The sequence below is a fragment of the Lates calcarifer genome, linkage group LG3, assembly GCF_001640805.2.
Source record: "Lates calcarifer isolate ASB-BC8 linkage group LG3, TLL_Latcal_v3, whole genome shotgun sequence".
Classification (NCBI taxonomy): domain Eukaryota; kingdom Metazoa; phylum Chordata; class Actinopteri; family Centropomidae; genus Lates; species Lates calcarifer.
The window spans coordinates 21,936,277-21,955,472 of NC_066835.1; the positions used below are offsets into that span (position 1 = coordinate 21,936,277).

At 44.9% G+C, this 19,196-nt stretch overlaps 2 protein-coding genes across 4 annotated transcripts; both read right to left on the reverse strand.

The window, feature by feature from the left end:
- Nucleotides 1-2,128: 2,128 nt before the first annotated feature.
- Nucleotides 2,129-14,775, reverse strand: LOC108891256 (ATPase family AAA domain-containing protein 2). Of its 3 annotated transcripts, XM_018688369.2 has the most exons (28): nucleotides 14,340-14,775; nucleotides 13,750-13,841; nucleotides 13,638-13,666; nucleotides 13,080-13,173; nucleotides 12,635-12,707; nucleotides 11,490-11,568; nucleotides 11,286-11,408; nucleotides 11,137-11,203; nucleotides 10,650-10,730; nucleotides 10,420-10,528; nucleotides 10,220-10,335; nucleotides 9,447-9,621; nucleotides 9,158-9,246; nucleotides 8,907-9,066; nucleotides 8,517-8,607; nucleotides 7,969-8,283; nucleotides 7,765-7,882; nucleotides 7,501-7,687; nucleotides 7,240-7,425; nucleotides 7,013-7,148; nucleotides 6,737-6,933; nucleotides 6,488-6,647; nucleotides 5,497-5,619; nucleotides 5,232-5,312; nucleotides 4,016-4,414; nucleotides 3,099-3,229; nucleotides 2,874-3,002; nucleotides 2,129-2,423 (listed from the first exon to the last, which is right to left on the reverse strand). In XM_018688369.2, the coding sequence occupies exons 1-28, from the start codon at nucleotides 14,508-14,510 to the stop codon at nucleotides 2,391-2,393; spliced, it is 3,744 nt and encodes a 1,247-aa protein (XP_018543885.1). In that variant the 5' UTR covers nucleotides 14,511-14,775; the 3' UTR covers nucleotides 2,129-2,390. The 3 variants fall into 3 exon arrangements, 2 of the variants coding, with proteins under 2 accessions (XP_018543885.1, XP_018543886.1); XM_018688370.2 differs by lacking the exon at nucleotides 4,016-4,414; XR_007812523.1 differs by lacking the exons at nucleotides 2,129-2,423; nucleotides 2,874-3,002 and having other exon boundaries at nucleotides 3,931-4,414.
- On the reverse strand, nucleotides 14,626-18,683 carry LOC108891229 (H-2 class I histocompatibility antigen, Q9 alpha chain-like). The gene is made up of 6 exons (XM_051069252.1): nucleotides 18,620-18,683; nucleotides 17,216-17,488; nucleotides 16,831-17,121; nucleotides 16,331-16,627; nucleotides 15,954-16,076; nucleotides 14,626-14,669 (listed from the first exon to the last, which is right to left on the reverse strand). The coding sequence occupies exons 1-6, from the start codon at nucleotides 18,681-18,683 to the stop codon at nucleotides 14,626-14,628; spliced, it is 1,092 nt and encodes a 363-aa protein (XP_050925209.1).
- Between the last annotated feature and the right edge of the window lie 513 nt (nucleotides 18,684-19,196).

Sequence of the window (19,196 nt, forward strand, 5' to 3'; positions counted from 1 at the left end):
GACCAAGTGGTGACACCTGGAGGAAATCAAAGAGAAACATACAGAGGAAAATGATCAATACACTACTACCTGTGCCTCATCAACGGTTTAACCATGAAAACACAGCAAAATATTTAACAATACAGCTGAGCCACAACATTTAACAAACATTAGAGGAGAGTCAGAAAATGGGCTGTTTACTGTCACATATGAAAAGCATTGCATCTTCAATAACAACAAATATTGGAAAAAATAAACTTAAATGATTATCTTAAATGTTAAATTTCTATATGACTTGTCTTTAAACTACTCACTGAAGAAACCATGTGTATTATTGTGAACTGCATGATAAAAACGTTCACTTAAGTAACTTTTTGAAAGCAGGATTTTGTGGTATTCTGGTCTTATTAATTATACTTCAGTCCACAAGCAGAAAACTACCTGACAACTATTTTGACACTTTATAGACACTGTTAAACGTATTAAATATCAGTGAGTTAAACTGTAACACTGTTACTAACATTATTAATTCAGCTCATCAACACATTTTTTTCAGACTGGGTAAATCTTTAGGACTCATACCTGTTTGGTTTGTAAGGTGAGAGCTGGTGTTTCTGTTCAGGCTGCAGCAGCTGAACCAGTAAACCTGGAAAACACAAATACAACACCTGAAAAAAAACAACCTGACTAATAAAGAATGTTTCACCTCCAAAACCTGTAGACAAATACAACACTGAAAACTAAACACTAGAACACTGACAATTAGTTTTGAGGTGAATAAATAAATTATCTATTTATAAGAACTCCTATCAGGGTCTTTATAGTCACTGAGACACAAACACACACTTACCTATGCAACAAGAACGGCAGCACAAAGGAAAATAAGATAAGCCCCAAAAATATAATTAAAACACAAGGCTAATGCTAAAGCTCTCAGATAATACTAATGCTAACGCTAGCCGCTAGCCGTTTGCTCTTTAGCCTTACCTTCGCGACGCAGGTGTATTCAGTGTCCAGTCTCACTCCTGTTCGACAAATAGCTCCACAGTTTGAGCATCCAGACCTCATCGGTGGCTCGGTTTCCTCACGGTACTGACAAACCGAGGCAACGGTTCAAGCGCTGGTTTAAATCGGATTTCCCACTTCGTTTCTCCGCCTCTCTACGCTCCTCCCAAAAGGCAATGGCCAATGACAAGACGCGTCGTAACAATGACGACACATGCAAGCAAACATGAGCAGAAAAAAAGTGATTGGCAGGCCGATCTTGCTCCGCCTAGCAGCCACCTCTGATTGGTCTGAAAATACATCCACCATAAAGACGGTGAGAAGCCATAGATGTATTATAAGATCAGGATACAGGACCCAAAATGGCGCCTATTCAGTTTTATCATTGCTCGTCTGACGCATGGACGTATTATTACATTCACGTGTTGTGAGAAATGTTGTGTTTTGACTCTCTGGACTAAATAAATGGGTGGAAAAACAACACTGATAACAAAATTAAGAATAACAACAAACTATCATAACCACCTGCTTCCATATGGTTTGTTCTCACATAAAACCAAGATATGAAACAGTGAAATATTTTACATCTGGTTTGTGTTCTTGTTTGGTTTCTTCTGCATACATGGTTTCTGTATGCGCACGCCTAGACTTTTATTTTGAAGGTATCTCTGCAAAGCGGAAACAGTAATTGTTGTACTGACGTCAGTTTGGCAAATTTAATGAGTTTTTTGTTTGTTTGTTTGTTTTTTTCATGTCAGCGTCGCGTGCGTCACAGGCGAGTGTTCCAGCCTGTGACAAGGTGCGTTCGAGATCGACTTCGGCTGAATTTCCGGTGACTCTTGAAGTATACATACTACAGTCAAGTTTGACACATTCTACTTCCTGTAGTGTAACTGATCTGATTTTTTAATTAATTTTGTTTTATTTAGAACTGAATAGTCAGAACTGCTCTAGTTGTAATGCACTTTTTAAACTTTGCAGCTTTTATTTTTCGTCACTAAAAACAGACAGAACACATTTTAGATCAGGTGTTCAGGTGGATAATGGTGTAGATGTTTAATTTTGGGTTTTGTTCGTCTGAGCTGCAGTTTTCTGTTGTTACACACGACATAAGTACCTCAGCAAAGAAAAACAAGACAATGAGTGTAATTCAACCTCAATAACATTTATTCAAATTTACTTCATGATAAAGCTGAATTAATTAAATACTGAGTGATCATAACTATTAATCTTTTATAAACTGGTCACATGATTAAAAACTCTTATTTTTAAACACTAACAGAATAAATACTGAGGTATTTCAGATGTGTGATATGTTACATGATCATAACTAAATGTAAAAACAACAAGAGTAAACCACTTCACATTTTAATGTACTGAGGTTTTATTAAAATAAACCTGGGAGATCAGGAGAAGCTGTCAATTTCTTTCTTCATTTCCTGGAGAAAAAAAAAAAGGAAAATGAAAACTGAACACAAACCTGAAAACATGATTACACAGAGAAACACTGACAGCTTGTTTTTACACTGCAGGAAGCAAATGTGCAGTGTGAAATGTTTTCTTTCTTCAACACTGTCGGTACCAAACCAGAACATCAGAACAGAACTACAAATAACAGGATTGTTTTCTGTTATTATTGTTGTTTAATGCTGCAGATCTTTTGCCAGTTAAAATTTAAAGTGGCCATCACTAAGTTTTCTGTTGCTGAATGTGGTTTCTTGCTGGGACACTGCAGTGAGTCCCCATTGGAAAGTAACGAGACAGGCTAGCTGGTTAGCATGCTAGCTTCAGTAGAAGAGGTGATAGAGCTAGAAACAAACACTGGTGTAGCTTGACTCCCTGTCCTTACGAACGCCTTGTGAAGCAGGTTCTGTTCCAGGCTGTCGTACCTGAATGAGCTCTGCCTTGTTGTAGTTGTTTCTGTGTCTGTAGATGCACTGAGCCAGCAGAGCGTACAGCTTCTCCAGCGGCTCCACCTCTGCACCTTCAGTTTTATCCACCGCTCTGTTCAGGAGACCCTGGAAAACACAAACACGATCACTCAACAACAAACAAACCTCTTAAACTCTTACCATCTCTAATCTTCAGTGGTTTAAATCACCTGATCGACTCACCTTCAGTTTGCTGCGATCAACGACGAGCGGTGGTGTGTCGTCGTCGAGGACCTCCACAGATCTGCCCACGTTGAACAGCTGCATCTGTTCCATGGCGGCCATGTTGGCTCTCTTCTCATGCTTGTTACGCTCTGAGGAGCAAGACATGGAGGGAGGAAGAGGAGGAGGTGGATTATTCTTCAGTTTATCACTTTTAGGAGCAGCATTCATGCCAAGGTCAACGCTGGTTAACGCTGGTGGGAACAAGACTTTAACAGCACAACAACAATAACAACAACAGAACAAAGCAGAGTCAGTGGTCGAATCAGAGAACCCAAAACACTTGAGACCATTTCTGTCGTTTTCTCTCTAAATCTGTTTTTTCATTTTGGATATGACGACTCGTGTCACATCTTTGTGGAGCGAGTGTCTGAAAATCCCTGTTTTTAAACAGAATCACGTCTCCTCTGTCTCCTCGGTTGAAGCTGTTCTGATCTCTGACAGCAGCACGTCTTCAGAACTAGTTCAGACCAGAAACCGACTCTAAAAGATACTGTCAGAAGATGAACTGCTGCTTCTCTGTTCACTCTTTTCTGGTTGAATCCTCCAAGTTTAAAGCAGCTTTAATAATTAATTAGTTGTCTTTGAACTGTTTTCAGAATGGGCTCATGGTGTTGACTAACATCCAAAACTCTGCACTCTGTTGTGCAGCATTTGTACCATGAGGCTGTGCATTGAGAATAAAACTTTGATATCAGAGAAGCTGTTCTCGGCTCGGTCTGGCTCAGAGTGAAGCGTTGGCCTGTTGAAGCCTGTTCAGCAGCAGATGCAGAAGCAGCGGCGTCAGTTTTACCTGTTTGAAGCTGCAGCAGCGGAGCTCGGTCGGTTAGTAAAGGAGAGCGCCGAGATTCAGGCTCCAGCTCCAGGGACATACAGACCTAATGTGCTCAGATAAACCCCGTTCGTTGTCTTTGGTTTCTGGGCTCGATGCCTTAGGTTCAGCCTCCCTGGCTGAGGGTCTGGACGGTGGAACCCGTTCATGAGAACTCCGTTCTGGATCCCTGCGACACCGTTTACGTGGTGATACCCGTTCTGGCTCTGCTCCCAGTCGCTGCTCTCTGACGTGGTGGACGAGCTCGGATCAGCGGAGCCGTTCATCGCCCTCATCCCAGCGACCCCGTTCTCGTCTGGACCGGACTCTGAACTCGCCTTGCTGGACCTGGAGGAGGAGAGCGACAACGAGGTGGAGGCCGGCGGCTTCTTCTTCTTTGGTTTCTTTATGACGCCGGTGCTCCACTTGGATTTTCGGGGCGGTTTGTAACGTTTTTTCTTACGAGCTGGAGTAAGAGAGGGGGAGGGGCGGGGGGAGGGAGGAGGGAGGAGGAGGAGAGAGGAGAGGTGGTTAGAGCAGAAACAGGAGGACGTAGGATGCTGAGATCAGTCAGACCTCCTCTTCTCTTTTCATGTGCTCTCTCCCTCTCTCTGTCTGACGCTGCCTCTTCCTCTGCTCTGATGTTAAATAAAGACTCAGCTCTGCAGCTTCCTGTCCACACAGCTTCACCTCCACTTTAACTTCTCTCATATGAACAGCGTTACTTTCAAGTGAACTCTGTCTTCACCCACATTCGCTGGTGTCATGAACATAGCACAGGAACAGAATGATCACTCGTGTTTTACTGCAACACAGTAAACAAGTGAAATGCACAGAATCTGCAGATTTCTTTTAAAATCAGATATTTGTGTAAAAGTTCTTCAAACTTATATTTTATTCATTTAAAAACAGCTGTAATGTGTTCGTCCTTCGTTCATCTGGACATTGTTTTGACTCGTACCACCCACCTAAACACTGTTGTAGACCAAACACCCCCCACCATGACAACACAGTCCTCCCCCAGCAGGACAGTGCTCCCACCACACCACAGACACTGCTCAGAAATGTCTCGAGGAACACGACAAATCTGATCTGGCCTAATATACGTACGTCCCCTTTGTGCCTTGTCCCTTTATTTCACAATAAAATTGCAGAATAAAGTGTTGCAACATATTTTAGTTGTTGTCGTTCCTACTGTTCACCACTGGGGGCAGTAAAACCCTGTGATTACTCTGGTTCTGTGGAGGAAGCAAATGTGACGCCTGCTTCAGGTGTGGACTTACGCTGAGGTCGGGGGCTGTTCCTGGAGAAGGCTGAGCTGCCGTCGGCCTCGTCTGGGTTGGTCTCGGTCCCACAGGAAGAAGCTGCTGACAAAATAAAAGTCTTAGTTTGTGGTGCAGAGGTTATTAAGATGCTGGTTTCAGACTTTGATGTAGAAAAACTCTGCTGTGGTTCTGAGGTTGAGACTGATCTGGTTCCACTGACACCAGGCTCGGACAGACAGACAGGAAGTCCAGAGACAGAGGAACCAGGTCCAGGAAGCTTCACCTCTCTTGATTCGAGACTCTTTGATCTCCTCGCAGACTCTCTCAAAGTCCTCGTCCAGCTCGTCTCTGAGGATGGCTCGGACCGTGTCCTTCAGGGCGCACGCTCGGTGACGGATGTGACGGTCTGAGACACACACACACACACACACACACACACACACACACAGTTACACATCCTCTAACTACTAAAACATATAAACTCTGAGGTCATGATTCGTCCTACATCATATTTAAAACGTAAACTGATTTAAGTTGCAAGAGCAGATAAATCAATTTAAATGTCTTGTCATGTGGCTGCTTCTAATGATTATTATCATTGAACACTGAACAAAATAATCGTTTAATTGTTCAGTTAATTGGATAAAATATCAGAAAACAATAAAAACAAATGTCTGAGTTTCCCAGAGCCCAACGTGAATATTCAGTTTCCAGTCACAGAAAAGAGAAGATCATATTTCTGAAGCTGAAACCAGAAGATATTTGTAAAATGAATTAATCGATCTCTCGGTTCAGCTCTGAGAAGCCGAGTACCTGATGAGGAGCTCATGGTTGACTCTGGTTTTTAATGTTTCACCTCCTCTCCACAGTGAGCAGGTGAATCCAGGTGAAAGTTCTGCTTCTGTTTTATTTCTCTTGTTAAACCCACGTCTCTCATCAAACACAGACGGAGAAGCTCAGAGGGAGAATTTCTGTTTCCTCAAATAAAACCTGCCGGCTTCGCTGTGAACCAGACGTAATGTCTACAGTGGAAATGTCAGAGTGTCAGCTGTTTCAAAGCACAAAGAGTCCTCTCTGAACCCGTCGGCTTTATGACTGAAAAGCTTTCACCTGGAATCACCTGCTCCGTCTGTTTCATGGAGACAGTGAAGAAGTAGAAGATAAAACCTGAGACGAGCCTCCGGTGAAAGAGCGAACAAAAGTTTTATACATGAAAAAAATCAGGTCTTGTAACAGTGGAGGCTCAAACCCATCAGGACTCAGCTGGTTCTCACCCATGGGGTCGCTGTCCGGGTTGTACTCGAGGGCGTTCTGCCAGATCAGGTCTGCGTCCAACATGAACTCGCTGACGGTGACGTACTTGTGCTCGTCGATGTTGGTGAGCAGCGTGGAGAGGTCCATGGGCTTCTTGATCACCATCAGGTAGTCTGGGACCTGCGGGAGCCAGAGAGGAGGTGTGAGAAAGAGGGGAGGACGGAGAGAGAGAGGAAAGGAGGAGGTAGAGAAAGACAGGAACCACTCACCTCCTCTATGTCGACGGGTCTGGTGAAGGCCTTAAAGCGGCGGTCCAGGCTCAGGCGCTCGGTGACGTTGCGCAGGAAGAGGCGGAGCTCTCGCAGCACGTCCTCCTCCTGCTCCTCCAGACGGAGGCGCGCCTGCTCCGACAGCTGGCGGGGGGGAGGCAGGGGAGCAAGGGGAAGGATCTCCATGGCCTGAGTCACTGAGGAGGGGGGGGGGAATCAGGGTGAGGATCATCGGGCGGAAACACTGACACCAATGAGCTGAGCGGCTTCACATACGTGCTTTTTTCTTGGAGGGCGGAGCCTCGGCCGCCTGGTTCAGAACGAGGTCCTGGAAGAAGTCGGTCCTCTCCTGCCAGGTGGGGACACTGATGGTGCACACCTCCCCGTACTCCTCCCGAAACAGAGACTGAATCTGAGGACAGAGATTATAAAGTTTGTTTCCTCTCAGTTTGTTGTTTCTCTCAGTGTGGTACCACCTGACTGGGTTCAGGTCAGCCGCTCACCTCTGGATCCAGCTGTGGGTGGGGGACGTTGCAGGTGGCGAGGAGCAGGATGGGGGAGAAGGAGGGGATGCTGTCCAGCAGGCTGAGAAAGGAGGCCCTCAGCGCGGGCCCTGCAGTCTCCCACCACTGCTGGATGTGGGGGATGTAGAGGATGCTGGGAGACGTCCGCTTGGCCTCGCAGAACACCTGACGGAGCAGAGAACGACTTCAGAAACGATTTGACAAGGTGTTTAAAATGCTGTGCACCTGTGTGGCGTTTACCTGGGCGCAGGCCTCCTCCGGGGAGGTGCTGCTGACTCCGAACAGCACGGCAGAGTCCAGGCTGTGGACGGTGAAACGCTCCAAAGCGTGCAGGACTGCAGGAGCCAGGTGAGACGTCTGACCGGCGCCGGGTCGACCTGCCAGGAGCATCCTGGGACGGTAAGACGTCGGGTGTTTGACTGCACTCCTGCAGGAGGTGGAGGAGAGATGTAGGAAAAGAAAAGGAGGAAAAAAATAAAGTGTCCAGATCTTGATCAGACTCACCTGGCGAAGTGCAGGAAGTTCCTGCACTTGGAGGTGGAGGGGGCGGAGATGCTGGATGAGCTGGAGCCCTCGTCTCCTCCGTACATGAGGCCGTCGTCAAGGATACCAGAGGTGAGGTCTGACGTGCAGAAAACAGCAGAAGATGTTTGTTAACATCAGATCTAAAAGGAGGAGGAGCCCCCCCCCCCGCCAGCTCTGACCCACCTGGCTCCCTCTTCCTCTTCATGCCCTGCTCAGCGTGAGGGAACAGCCTCTGCAGCGCCTCCAGGATGTCCCGCAGGGCGCCGCCCAGCAGCGGGTGAACCACGGGCGACAGGGGCTTGGTGGGCGAGGCGACGGAGCGCCGCGCGGCCGGCGACATCTTCCTCATGGCCGCCACAAAGTCACAGCTGCTGACGGCGATGGAGGAGACGTCCAGCAGGAGCTTCTGGGAGGTGCCGTAGATCTGCGGGTAGCGGCGACGCAGAGCGCACAGCGCCGCCTCGGTGCACACCGCCCTGATGTCAGCGCCACAGTAACCTGAGAGAGAGAGGTCAAAGGTCATCGCTACATTTCAGGTTTTAAAAGGTAATAAGCATCAGGATCTTATGGCTCTTTATATGTTTCTATAACGTAACAACAATCCTTCAGTAAAGACAAAAGAGTTTAAATGTCGTCTTCTTTCAGATATCATGTGACCACTCCCTGCTGTTGGTTTGTTTATCGCACAGATCAGAATAAAACTCTTTGACCTCTGCTGTCGTCTTTCTTACCAACACATTTCTCAGCCAGTTCGTCCAGGAAATCTTCAGACGGAGGAGGTTTCCACTGCCTGGTGTGGATTTTCAGAATCTCTTTACGAGACTGAAAAACAATAAAAGAGTTCACACAAGGTAAACAAACACAGAGCTGGGATTTATAGACATTAAATTTCAAACTGTGAGACACAAAGTTTGGACTCTTGATGAGAAAACAAGACTCACAGGACGTAAACAAAAATTTTAAATAACTTGGAGTAAAAGCTGCTTTTATTATTTTTAAGCAGCCAAAAACAGAATTCACAAGGAAAACTGTGTGAATTTTAAACAACTTAACAAACAGCTTTGTCGTCTGGAAATCTGGGTATTAAAGAAAACATAACTTCAAAAACAAAACAAACCAACCTCTCTGTCGGGGAGGCCAAACAGGAACTCCCTATCGAAGCGTCCGGGCCTTCGCAGCGCCGGGTCGATGGAGTCCAGCCGGTTCGTCGCTCCGATCACCACGACTTCACCTCGACTGTCCAACCCGTCCATCAGAGCGAGGAGCGTCGACACAATGGAGCTGAAGGGGATGAAAGACAAGACAGGAAATCAAGTCGATGATTCTCTGAAGCCAAAAAATAACGGCAGCGACTGAGGGAGTCCGTCCTGACCTGTGTATCTGATCCTGTCTGCTGGACCGGACCGGAGCCAGGCCGTCGATCTCGTCGAAGAAGATGATGGACGGACGCATCTGATACGCCTGAGGACGACACACGGCCACACACACTCAGCTGCTGCATTTTAAATTACAGCGTCAAAGACAACTCACACTGAGGACAGCAAACATCTCTCCTCTTTACTCCTCCCAGGGACATGACCTGCAGTCGTCCAGCAGGGGGCAGTGCAGGAACACCAGGTTTAGTTCTGCTGTGCTGAGGTGAGTGTGAGATGAGTGTTTACCTGTTCGAACAGCAGCCGCAGCTGCCGCTCCGACTCGCCCACCCACTTGCTGAGGCAGTCGGCTCCCTTCCTCATGAAGAACGACACTTTCCTGTTGCCGTGGCTGCACTCGTTGGCCAGCGCCCGGGCGACCAGCGTCTTCCCCGTCCCGGGAGGACCGTAAAACAGACAACCTCTGCAGAGGACGGGGGACAGGACACGTTTAATCATTCCTCATAAATCCAGGATTTAACTTGTTGCAACATGACAGATGATTGTAAAAGGAAAAGTTGTAGAGATACAACGCGACAACAATTACAGCTGTTTACATATAAACGTATTGTCTTATTAAGATTTAAATGAACTTTTAAAGACCTGTATTTATAAAGAATTCAGAGACAGAGTTGGAATCATAAACGAGGACTGCAGCTGTCTATTTTAACATCAGATTTGTTTTACAGTAATGAACAGATACCGTGAACACATTTAATTAAACATACAAAAGAAGTCAATGTTTATCAACCAGTTAGCACTGTTTAATTTGCCCCTTTTACAGACGCTTCAAGGTGGGAATGTTACAGTGTTGCAGGATTGGTGGGGGGCTGTTGTCCCACCTTTAATCCAGCAGTGGAGGAAGTCACAGAGCTGAACCGATGCCGATGGCTTTGTGAGGTGCAGAGTAAACAAGCAAAGACGTCTTAACACTAATATACTCTGTTATTTACTCCTGACATGCAGGTTCACAAACCGACTGTGAGCAGGTTACGATCAGCAGGTGTCGAGGGTTTTGTCACCTGGGAGGCTGGATCTTGAAGTTGTCAAAGACCTCGGGGTAGAGAAGCGGGAAGACGACCATCTCCTTCAGAGCCGAGATGTGACCCGACAAACCTCCGACGCTGTCGAACCCCACCTGAGGAGGGAGGGAAGAGGTAAGAGGCAACGAGAGGGAGAGAGAGAGGCAGGAGAAGACGACGGAGCCACGATCCAAACTCACCGACTGGTCGATGGCCATGGGATCGATGTCGGCCAGACCTGCTCCTGCGTTCATCTTGTCTCTGCGAGTCCCCAGAAGATCGTCGGTACGCAGGCCGAGCGGCCGACAGCTGACAGGAAGAGAGAAAACAAACACACAGTCAAGTTTATGTTGTAGATGAATGAAGTTTGGAGTTCCAAACAGAAACCAACGACACATCAACGATCAGGTTTCATCGTGTATTTACTGACCTGCCAGAGGCTTTTTCACTGTTTGGCTCTTCGTCATCGGAGTCTTCGTCAGACTGATTCGACCACACACTCTTAGTGGCTCTGCAGGACGAAATGAAAAGTAAATGAGATGAGGAAACAGAGGAGAGAAGAATAGTTGTGTGTGTTGTTTTGTCTGAATTAAATTATTATCTTGATGATTTTCTTTCTCCGTCAGGCTGCATCTGAACGTTTACATGTGAATAAGACGAGAGAGACACCGGATCAACCTGTCAGTCACTTCAGACATTAACATTTCTCTTTTCAGCAGGAGGTTGTAACTCAGCATCTCTTACTTTCACAGCAAAACTTAACCAGATCAAAGCTGATTAAACTGGAACATCTGTTGAGTATGAGGTTAATGATGCAGTTTATTTTGGTACGGGGTCAAATTTCAAACTCTCCATCAGGTCGATCCTGACGTACTAAATGTAAACTGGATGTCTTTAAAGAAAAGAGATGGTCGGACCTGAACGCTCCTCTGCGGGTCGTGTTTGGTCCGGAGGCGCTGATCCTGAAGGTTCCTCTCAGGAACTCTGAACACAAACAGAGGAAACAACAACGTCAAGACTATACAATGAGAAACGTCTGCTGAGGTGTCATGGATTCAGTACTGACCGCAGTTGGGTCCCTGGTACAGCGACGAGGCTCTGCTCAGTTTGGCGTCAAAGTTCTCGTTGACGCTGCTGCTGCTCTCTTCGTCTGCGGCCACTTCTTGTCGGCTGTCCTGATCATCTGCACCTGTAAATAACGGTATCACGTAACGACATGTTCCATCTCCTTCCTTCTCGTCTCAGATTCTCCTGAATGTTTTCCACAAACCGTTTTCTTCCACGCTGTCACTGAGCTCTCTCTGCGGTGGGACCGGTGTTCTCCTCCTCTGGGCTTTAGAGTAGATCTTCTGCAATTTCATCAAACACAAAAACACTGAGACATTCACAGACCCAGGGTTCAGGGTTGGTTCAAGTCCAAATACACATGCATTTCCACAAGAACTGTGTTTCTTGTTATTGGGATCATAAAGTTCTCTTGTTTTCCCATGTTTTTTGGTGTAAATGACTGATAGGAACAAAAGTTTCTGGAATCGAATCAGCAAGAAACATCGCTATAAATCACCACCAGACTCCATTGACAAAAACAGGAATTTTAGATGAGCAGAGCACAGGAGCTGCTGGAATACCACTGCCTCCATCTGTTAGTGTGTCTGTGTTACTGTGTAACTTTCAGTGGTGGAAGGTAAGTAATCAGATACTTTACTGAAGTAAAAGTACCACACAATAATACAGACAAACTAACAGTGGTATTCCAGCAGCTCCTGTGTTCTGCTCGGTAAAATTCCTGTTTTTGTCAATGGAGTCTGGTACTGCTATATAGTCATGTTTCTGGTTTCTTGTTTTTGCCTGGACATATTCATAAAAATAAAGCTGCAAAAGAATAAAAAAATGAAAACATGACATCTCCCACATCCTCTCACTGTCAGTGAAACTCTGAAACCTTGTGTGACAAAAACAAGCAAACAGAAAAACATGGGCTGGAGCTTCTCGGCTAGTTTCCAATATGTTGGCAGCTGATAGAGAGGTGCACCCCCCCCCCACCATGTGAATGCTGTTGTGGAGGGAGGGAGGGGGGGCAGGGTGCAGCTGTGTGCCCCGCCCTCACAACGGCCTGATAAGAGAGGCAGCACCCACACAGACAGAGACACAGAGTGTGGACAGGGTTTCAGCTGAGAGACATAAACACACCGTCAGTTCTGTGTGAAATGTTTTAGAAAAAGATGCAGAAAAAAATGTTTCAAATTACATTCATCTGCTGTTTGGGGTGGAGGAATCTCAGAGACAGACATTTGAAATCCTGGACAAATCAAACAGTAAAATAAATAACCCCTGACTCTTTAGTGTGCGCCCTCAGTGGTTTAACTGCAAACAGATCCAGAGTGTAAACACAGTGTTGCTCCTGCATTTACTCACTCCTTCTTTGTTGTTACTGAGCCGCCTCTTCTTCTTCATGTTGTCCATCCTCTTCAGGACCGACCTGCTCGTGCTGCAGCAGAGGGACAGTGTGTATTCATCGCTCTGCTTTATTATCACATCCACATCAGTGTTTATTTATTAAAGGAAAAATCAGAAAAATGAGCAAAGAAACAGGATGACAGCGTTCACATGCAGAGGTCATGAGGACGGCTCAGATGTTGTGGCCCTCACAGTCACCAGATCTCAACTGGACACTTGGTGAGACGTGTGAGGACCTTTACACACCGGGGACGTGACAAGAGAGTTCAGAGCTTTGGAGGCTCCAGGTGGAACAACACGTTACTGAGACGCTTCAGGTTTTTCCTTTCATTTGTCACCTGATAACACAAATACAGTGAATCTGGTTCCAGATCAGTGTGAATAATCAGAGAGTTTTTCTTACTTGGTGCTGATGCCGTCGAACATGTTGGAGGCCTGGTATCTGCTCGTCGGTTTGGTCGGCCTGGTGCTTCTCCTCAGCCCGCTCCTCCTACCACCTGGAAACACACACACACACTCATAGACGGCTGCGAGTAATGATTATTTTCATTATCGATTAATCTACCAAATATTTTTCTCATTGATTCATCGGTTGTTGAGTCTATAAAATGCCTTGTTTCGTCCAACTAATGCTCCAAAACTCAAATATATTCAGTTTATTATCATGAAAGCTCAGGTAAAACACCAGATATTCACATTTGAGAAGCAGGAGCCGGTTAATTTTTTGTCATTACAACAAAATCAGGAATCAAAATGTAACGATTATCTAACTAAAATTCAAGTTTATACTTTATTAGAGCAATACTTTGTGCCAGTAAATCAGTGTCTGGATCCAGGTGCCGGTGTTTAAAACTGTAGCTCAAGTAAACGAGTTGTTCGAGAGTTTATACAAATTTCCAGGACTTTCTTTCCTAGAACTTCCTGATATTCCAGGTGTCAGTGTTGACATCGCTGTTCTTACCTGCCGTGTTCTGAAGCCTGGCAGACTTCCTGTAAACACAAACAGAGCATCATCATTTTCTGTCAGCTGATTCATAAATCAGATATTATTCCCTGGTCGTTATTGATCAGACCTGATGACGGGCTTCGCTGGTTTCATATCTTCATCCTCGTGTGTTTCTGAATCAGCCTGATTCTGTTCGTCGTCGTCTTCGGCGTCAAATTCCTGAAACACGTCAAAGTTGATGAAATGTCAGTAGGAAGACGTATAAATGTGCAGTATTTATCTTGTGGCCCTGATCATGAAGATGGACTCTGTGACAAAATCTAGTTTTACACTTTAACTGTTTTGGTTGACATTGGTTTAAAGTTGTGTTTTATGAAATTGCTTTGACATTTTTCTGTGTCCAGTAATAAGCAGTATCACTCCATCACAGCAGAACAACAGCTATCTTCATTATTTATTGATCTGACAGTTAATCCAGCCATGGATGATACGATTCCTATTGATTATGATTTAATAATATTAACAATAAGAATTCTAATAATGACATGAAATACTTGCTGCTCTAATGTGACTTAATTTTGTTTCCTAATAACTTAGTAGTAGATGTTATTCAGGCTTTAAACAGCGTCTGATTCTGACAAACTGACAGTTAATAACGACAACAATTAAAACTCAAATGATGCAGCGAAGCCTCTTTAGAAAAACAGACGGACTCACGTTGGACAGGACGGATTCCTGCGGCCGGGAGACCGTGCTCCTGCTCCGGGTCCCCGGTGGATCCCGTGGCGGGGCGTCGGAGCTCCTGGCCGGCCTCTGCTGCCGCTGCGGCCCGCTGCTGCTGCCGCTCTGCTCCGCGTCCCCTCTGCCTCTGCCGCGGAGCGTCACCATGGTAACGCCGCACACACACACAGGCTAACACGGAGACTGCTAGCTTAGCGGTAAATTAACGAGGAAATTAACACCGAGGAACGCAGACAAACACCTCCGAGCGTTTGACGGCTGTTCAGCTCAGATGAACGGGCTGCCGCTCCGTGTGCCGAGGCGGAGCTGAGACACAAACACACCCAAACACACGCTTGATAGGCGGATACAAACTCTCTCCGGTCAAACTGTTCAAAACCGCCGTCTTCTGCCGCCGCCTAGTGACGTCAGGACGTACGGTGCGTGTGTAAACACAAACTAACCTGAGCTGCTTCAGTTTGTCTAAAATGGAGGTCTACTTACATATTTAGTTGATTTTTGAAGTGAGAAGAAATAACACACATTAAATGATAACTCAGATTGTTATTCTAATTGTCTGACAACATTGTGGATTGGATTCCTGCAGAGACAGAGCTTTTTATTTAAGAGTAACATTCACAACTTTTTGTTTAACCAGAAACATCCCTACCAGACTCCATTCACAAAAACAGTGATTTTACAGAGCAGAACGGAGGCGCTGCTGGAATACCACTGCCTCCATCCTCAGTTAAACACACAGTAACACAAACAAACTAACAGCAGCAGCTGTAAATACATCACCACAACCTGACAATAGAGGTCATCACTGAGCAAATACATTCAATATATCTCTAAACACACAAATAAATGTGCTAATTTTAATCAAATATTCCAACATTTCATCACAGGTGATTTAAGAGGAAAATGTTTTCAAAGTTAACAGCTGAATATATTCTGATTTGTCTGCATATACATGTGTGAGGTTCAAGAACCCCGAAAGCAGCCATTTAAAAAATGTAGAAAAACACAAAATTTGCATAGGTTAGCAAGGAATACATACTTGTATATCTGTATAATAAGAAAAATAACAGCATGAAAGCCCACCAAGTGCAGGTATAAGCTCTATACCTCAGGATACCTGTGAGACATTTCCTTTCTTATTTCTGACCCCTGCCCAGTAATGAAGACGTTTGTTTCATCGGTGAGGCTCGATGTACTCAGACACCAGTATCCACATCCTCGTACTGGACTCTGTTGTTGTCAGGGTTTTAGTTTCCCAGTAGTCTGTCTGCAGAGATGAACAGAGAGGTTGTTATTTACATTTGCACTGTAAAGATGAAGGGAGGATTTGAACAGCTCTTGTTACATGACTGTACAGTTCAACTCTGAGTGATTCTGCAGAGTTAATAACTTTTGTGTTTTTTCTGTTTGGGGGCATTGAAAATTGAAAGTCAGCTCTGTCTGAGAAAATAATCCACAGCAGCAATAACATCGTCATCACTGTCAAAATGGCGACCGAGGAACTCCCTCTTCATCTTGGGGAAGAGGTAATAGTCTCAGAGATCAGATCAGGTGAACAAGCTCAATCCAACCCTCAGTTATTGTACTCACCAGCTATGCATCTTGTGTTGAAGATCACTAGCACCACCACACCGATGATCACAGCCACAATCACCACTGTTAACTTAACCACAACATATGTTGGTAGCCCACCGGGGCCGGGAGGCTGCAAATCTAAAACACAGACAACATCATAAAAAAATTAATTAGAATAAAATTCTAATTACTTCCAACAGTGTTTCTGTTTGTTAGTTTCAATCTACTGTGGGTGTAAGGTTGTAAAATATGGACATCGTTTTCCAAAGATTCCTCTAGTTTGTCAACAGAAACCATCCAAGTTGTGGACGTCTGGAACTGCACTAATGTGAGAGTGAACAGTGTCAAAATCAAATCAGTATCACATTTAAAAGAGAAAAGATTGCAATTACCTAGTTTCTTACTCCAGTCCTTCTTCTCCCAGACACCAGATGCTTCATGAATGACCTCACAGGTGTATTCAGACTTGTCAGTCTTTAAAATCTCCACGCTGTCTCTTCTCTGGTAGGTGTCGTCTCCATTTGGTCGAACGCCCGAGGTCACCAGTCCGTCCTCTCTAGTTAGAACTCGGTCACCCCTCTTGATCTTCAGGATGATGTCTTTTGGGTAGAAGCCTGTGGCGAGGCACGTCAGAATGGTGTTTGTCTTAACTTTGGAGTCCTTCGCAAACAGGTAAACCTTAGGTTTAGCTGGAGAGAGAAAACACACAGAGAGTTCATGTTTGCAGAATGCACAATGCAGCGGTCTGCTACAGACCAGGACTCAGTTCCCTCGAGTTTAAAGGTGCACACATGCACTTAAGTTCTGCTTTGGGAAACACATGTAAATTGAATAAGAATTCAAGAAGATGCTCGTAGAAAACATTCTTAAATGATCCTTAAGTAACACTTACAGGCTGCTTTTAGCTGCTCTTTTTCAAACCTCATGAACTTGCTCAGCCATTCAATGCACTCTTTCTCCAGGTAGCCTTTGGTGTATTCTTTCAGGACCTGGACATCATCCCACTTCCTCTTGGTCTGGACTGCCTCGTCAGTTGGAGCGACCCAGACTGAGTTAGCATCATCGAAGGACAGGAAGTCGTTTCCATCGTAGCTGTACATGTCCATGCCACGGTGGAACTTCAGGTTGCCATCAGACTGTACGTCGCCCTCACAGCCGTGCATCCACTGAAGAACATGGATGTCTAAAGAACAGGACAATAAATAAATAACAACAAAGAAATAAATAAATATACAGTCAGACAAGATGATGACAGAGGTCAGATTTTAAAATCTTACCTGAGTCGTTCTGTCTCATTCGTTCCTTCAGGATCCCGATGTTGACCTTGAACCACTGCTGTTTGCTCTGCCGGGACTGTGTCCCTTTCTCCCAGTAATCTGGCTGAAGATTCTCTTTCATCCACTTCTCTTTAGGAACTTTCTTTGGGTTGTCGCTGTCAAAGTAGTCGATCATCCTGCCGTCCAGCATACCCATGGCTGTGAACTCATGGATGCCAGGGAGTCCAACAGGTTTGGAGAGAGCGGTGTAGATGTAAGTGAGGGAGTGTCTCTCTGGAAAGACAGACAGATGGTTATAGATAAGGCAAATAAATCATTAATGCCTGTGGAGAAAGAGGTTTGGCTGAAAGGAAAAATATATACGAAACTATACTCGTTCCTCCAGATTACCCAAAGGTCTCTCATGAGACACAGAGAAACCGGGGTGTGATGACCAGTTATAAAAATCTGAATTTACCTATCTCTGTATGCCACCCAACAGACCATGGTTAGCTTCCCTCTCAATCTTCAAGAGTATCTTGTAGACTCACCTCTTCTGAGAGCACCTCCTCCAACACCCTAACATGCTGACCCAGCACTTACTGTGGACTTCTTTAATTTCCTGCACTTATTTAACAGATTTAGTTCCTACTTCAAGGTCTCCGACTGCAGTGAAGCTGCAGTGTTGTCTTTCAGCTGTTAGTCACATTGGACAAAACCATCTGTGAAATTAATAAATGTAAATGTATATGGATTCTCAATTTTTTTAATGAAAACAAATGATATTTACATAGAGTCACTTCACTTCTGTAAAATTGTTATCTTATTTTTGTGTTAGTGTGCGGCAACTGCCTCCTTCCTGTAATGTGGTTTAGATTCTTTGTTCAGCTGCTGCCTCAGTGTGAGAACCATGTCTGGTACAATGTTCCCACCAGTACTAATGTCACACCAGTCCACCGGTCAGTCTCAAGCTCCATCCTACCCTCACTCAGCAACAAGACCCAGAGATACCTGAACTCCTTCACCCCCTCAACCTGGAGGGAACCATTCATCGTTCTCTGGCTGAGAACCACAACCAACCACAACCCAACGGAGACCAGACGGCTCAATTAATCAAATTTCCTAAAATCCTTCACCTGCATTTGTTTCATGGAGTCATTGAAAGCAACCTTTACCTTGATGTGTGCCCTTTAGATGTTGAACACTACACAGAGATGATGAATCACAACAATCAAGAACTCTGACGTCGACCACCTCTACATAAAAAATATTCTGTTCATTTCTTCTCTTTCAACTTCACATCACCTGCTGTCACTTTGCGGTGGGTGTATTTTAAATCTTTAAAATTTTAATTCAAAACCAGCATCAATTATTTATTTTTTTCCTGTCTCTTCAATAGATGCATCAGAAAACTCTTTAACATACCACCGGTCACCGTCCCGGTCATCAGTCCCGTCCCGAGCAGGATGAAAGCTGTCACAGGATTCATTCTTGAAGCACAAACTGTACTGAGACTGAGTTTGCTGCTCTGTGTTTTAAACTTGTGCAGAGGCACCTCCTTCCTCTTTCTAATAGCTATAATTAAATGGTGCTATAATGGTGCATTTGGGTGTTTGTCCTATATAAAGACACTACACTGCTCATTTGCTGGTTACAGCCTCTCAGAAATGAAGTCTGCTTCATTTCTCTGCTTCATGTTATTGTAAATGGAAAAACTTTGTGTTTTTCAGGTGGTGGTCAGAATAAATCTGCAACTTGAGGACACTGTTTTGGACTTTTGAAACTTGTGACGTGCATTTCCTAAATCAAACCCTTCAAGTTTACATTAAACACATCACTACTGCTACTTCCTCATCAGCTTTTTTTTCAGTGTCTGGGTACAACCAGCTGTAATCAATGTCATTAAAGCATCAGGTTCAGTTTTTACTAACGTGGATGAGATAAAAATGGATCAGAGAAATCCCTGATCTGATCACAACCTTCAGTTCCAACTTTATTTACA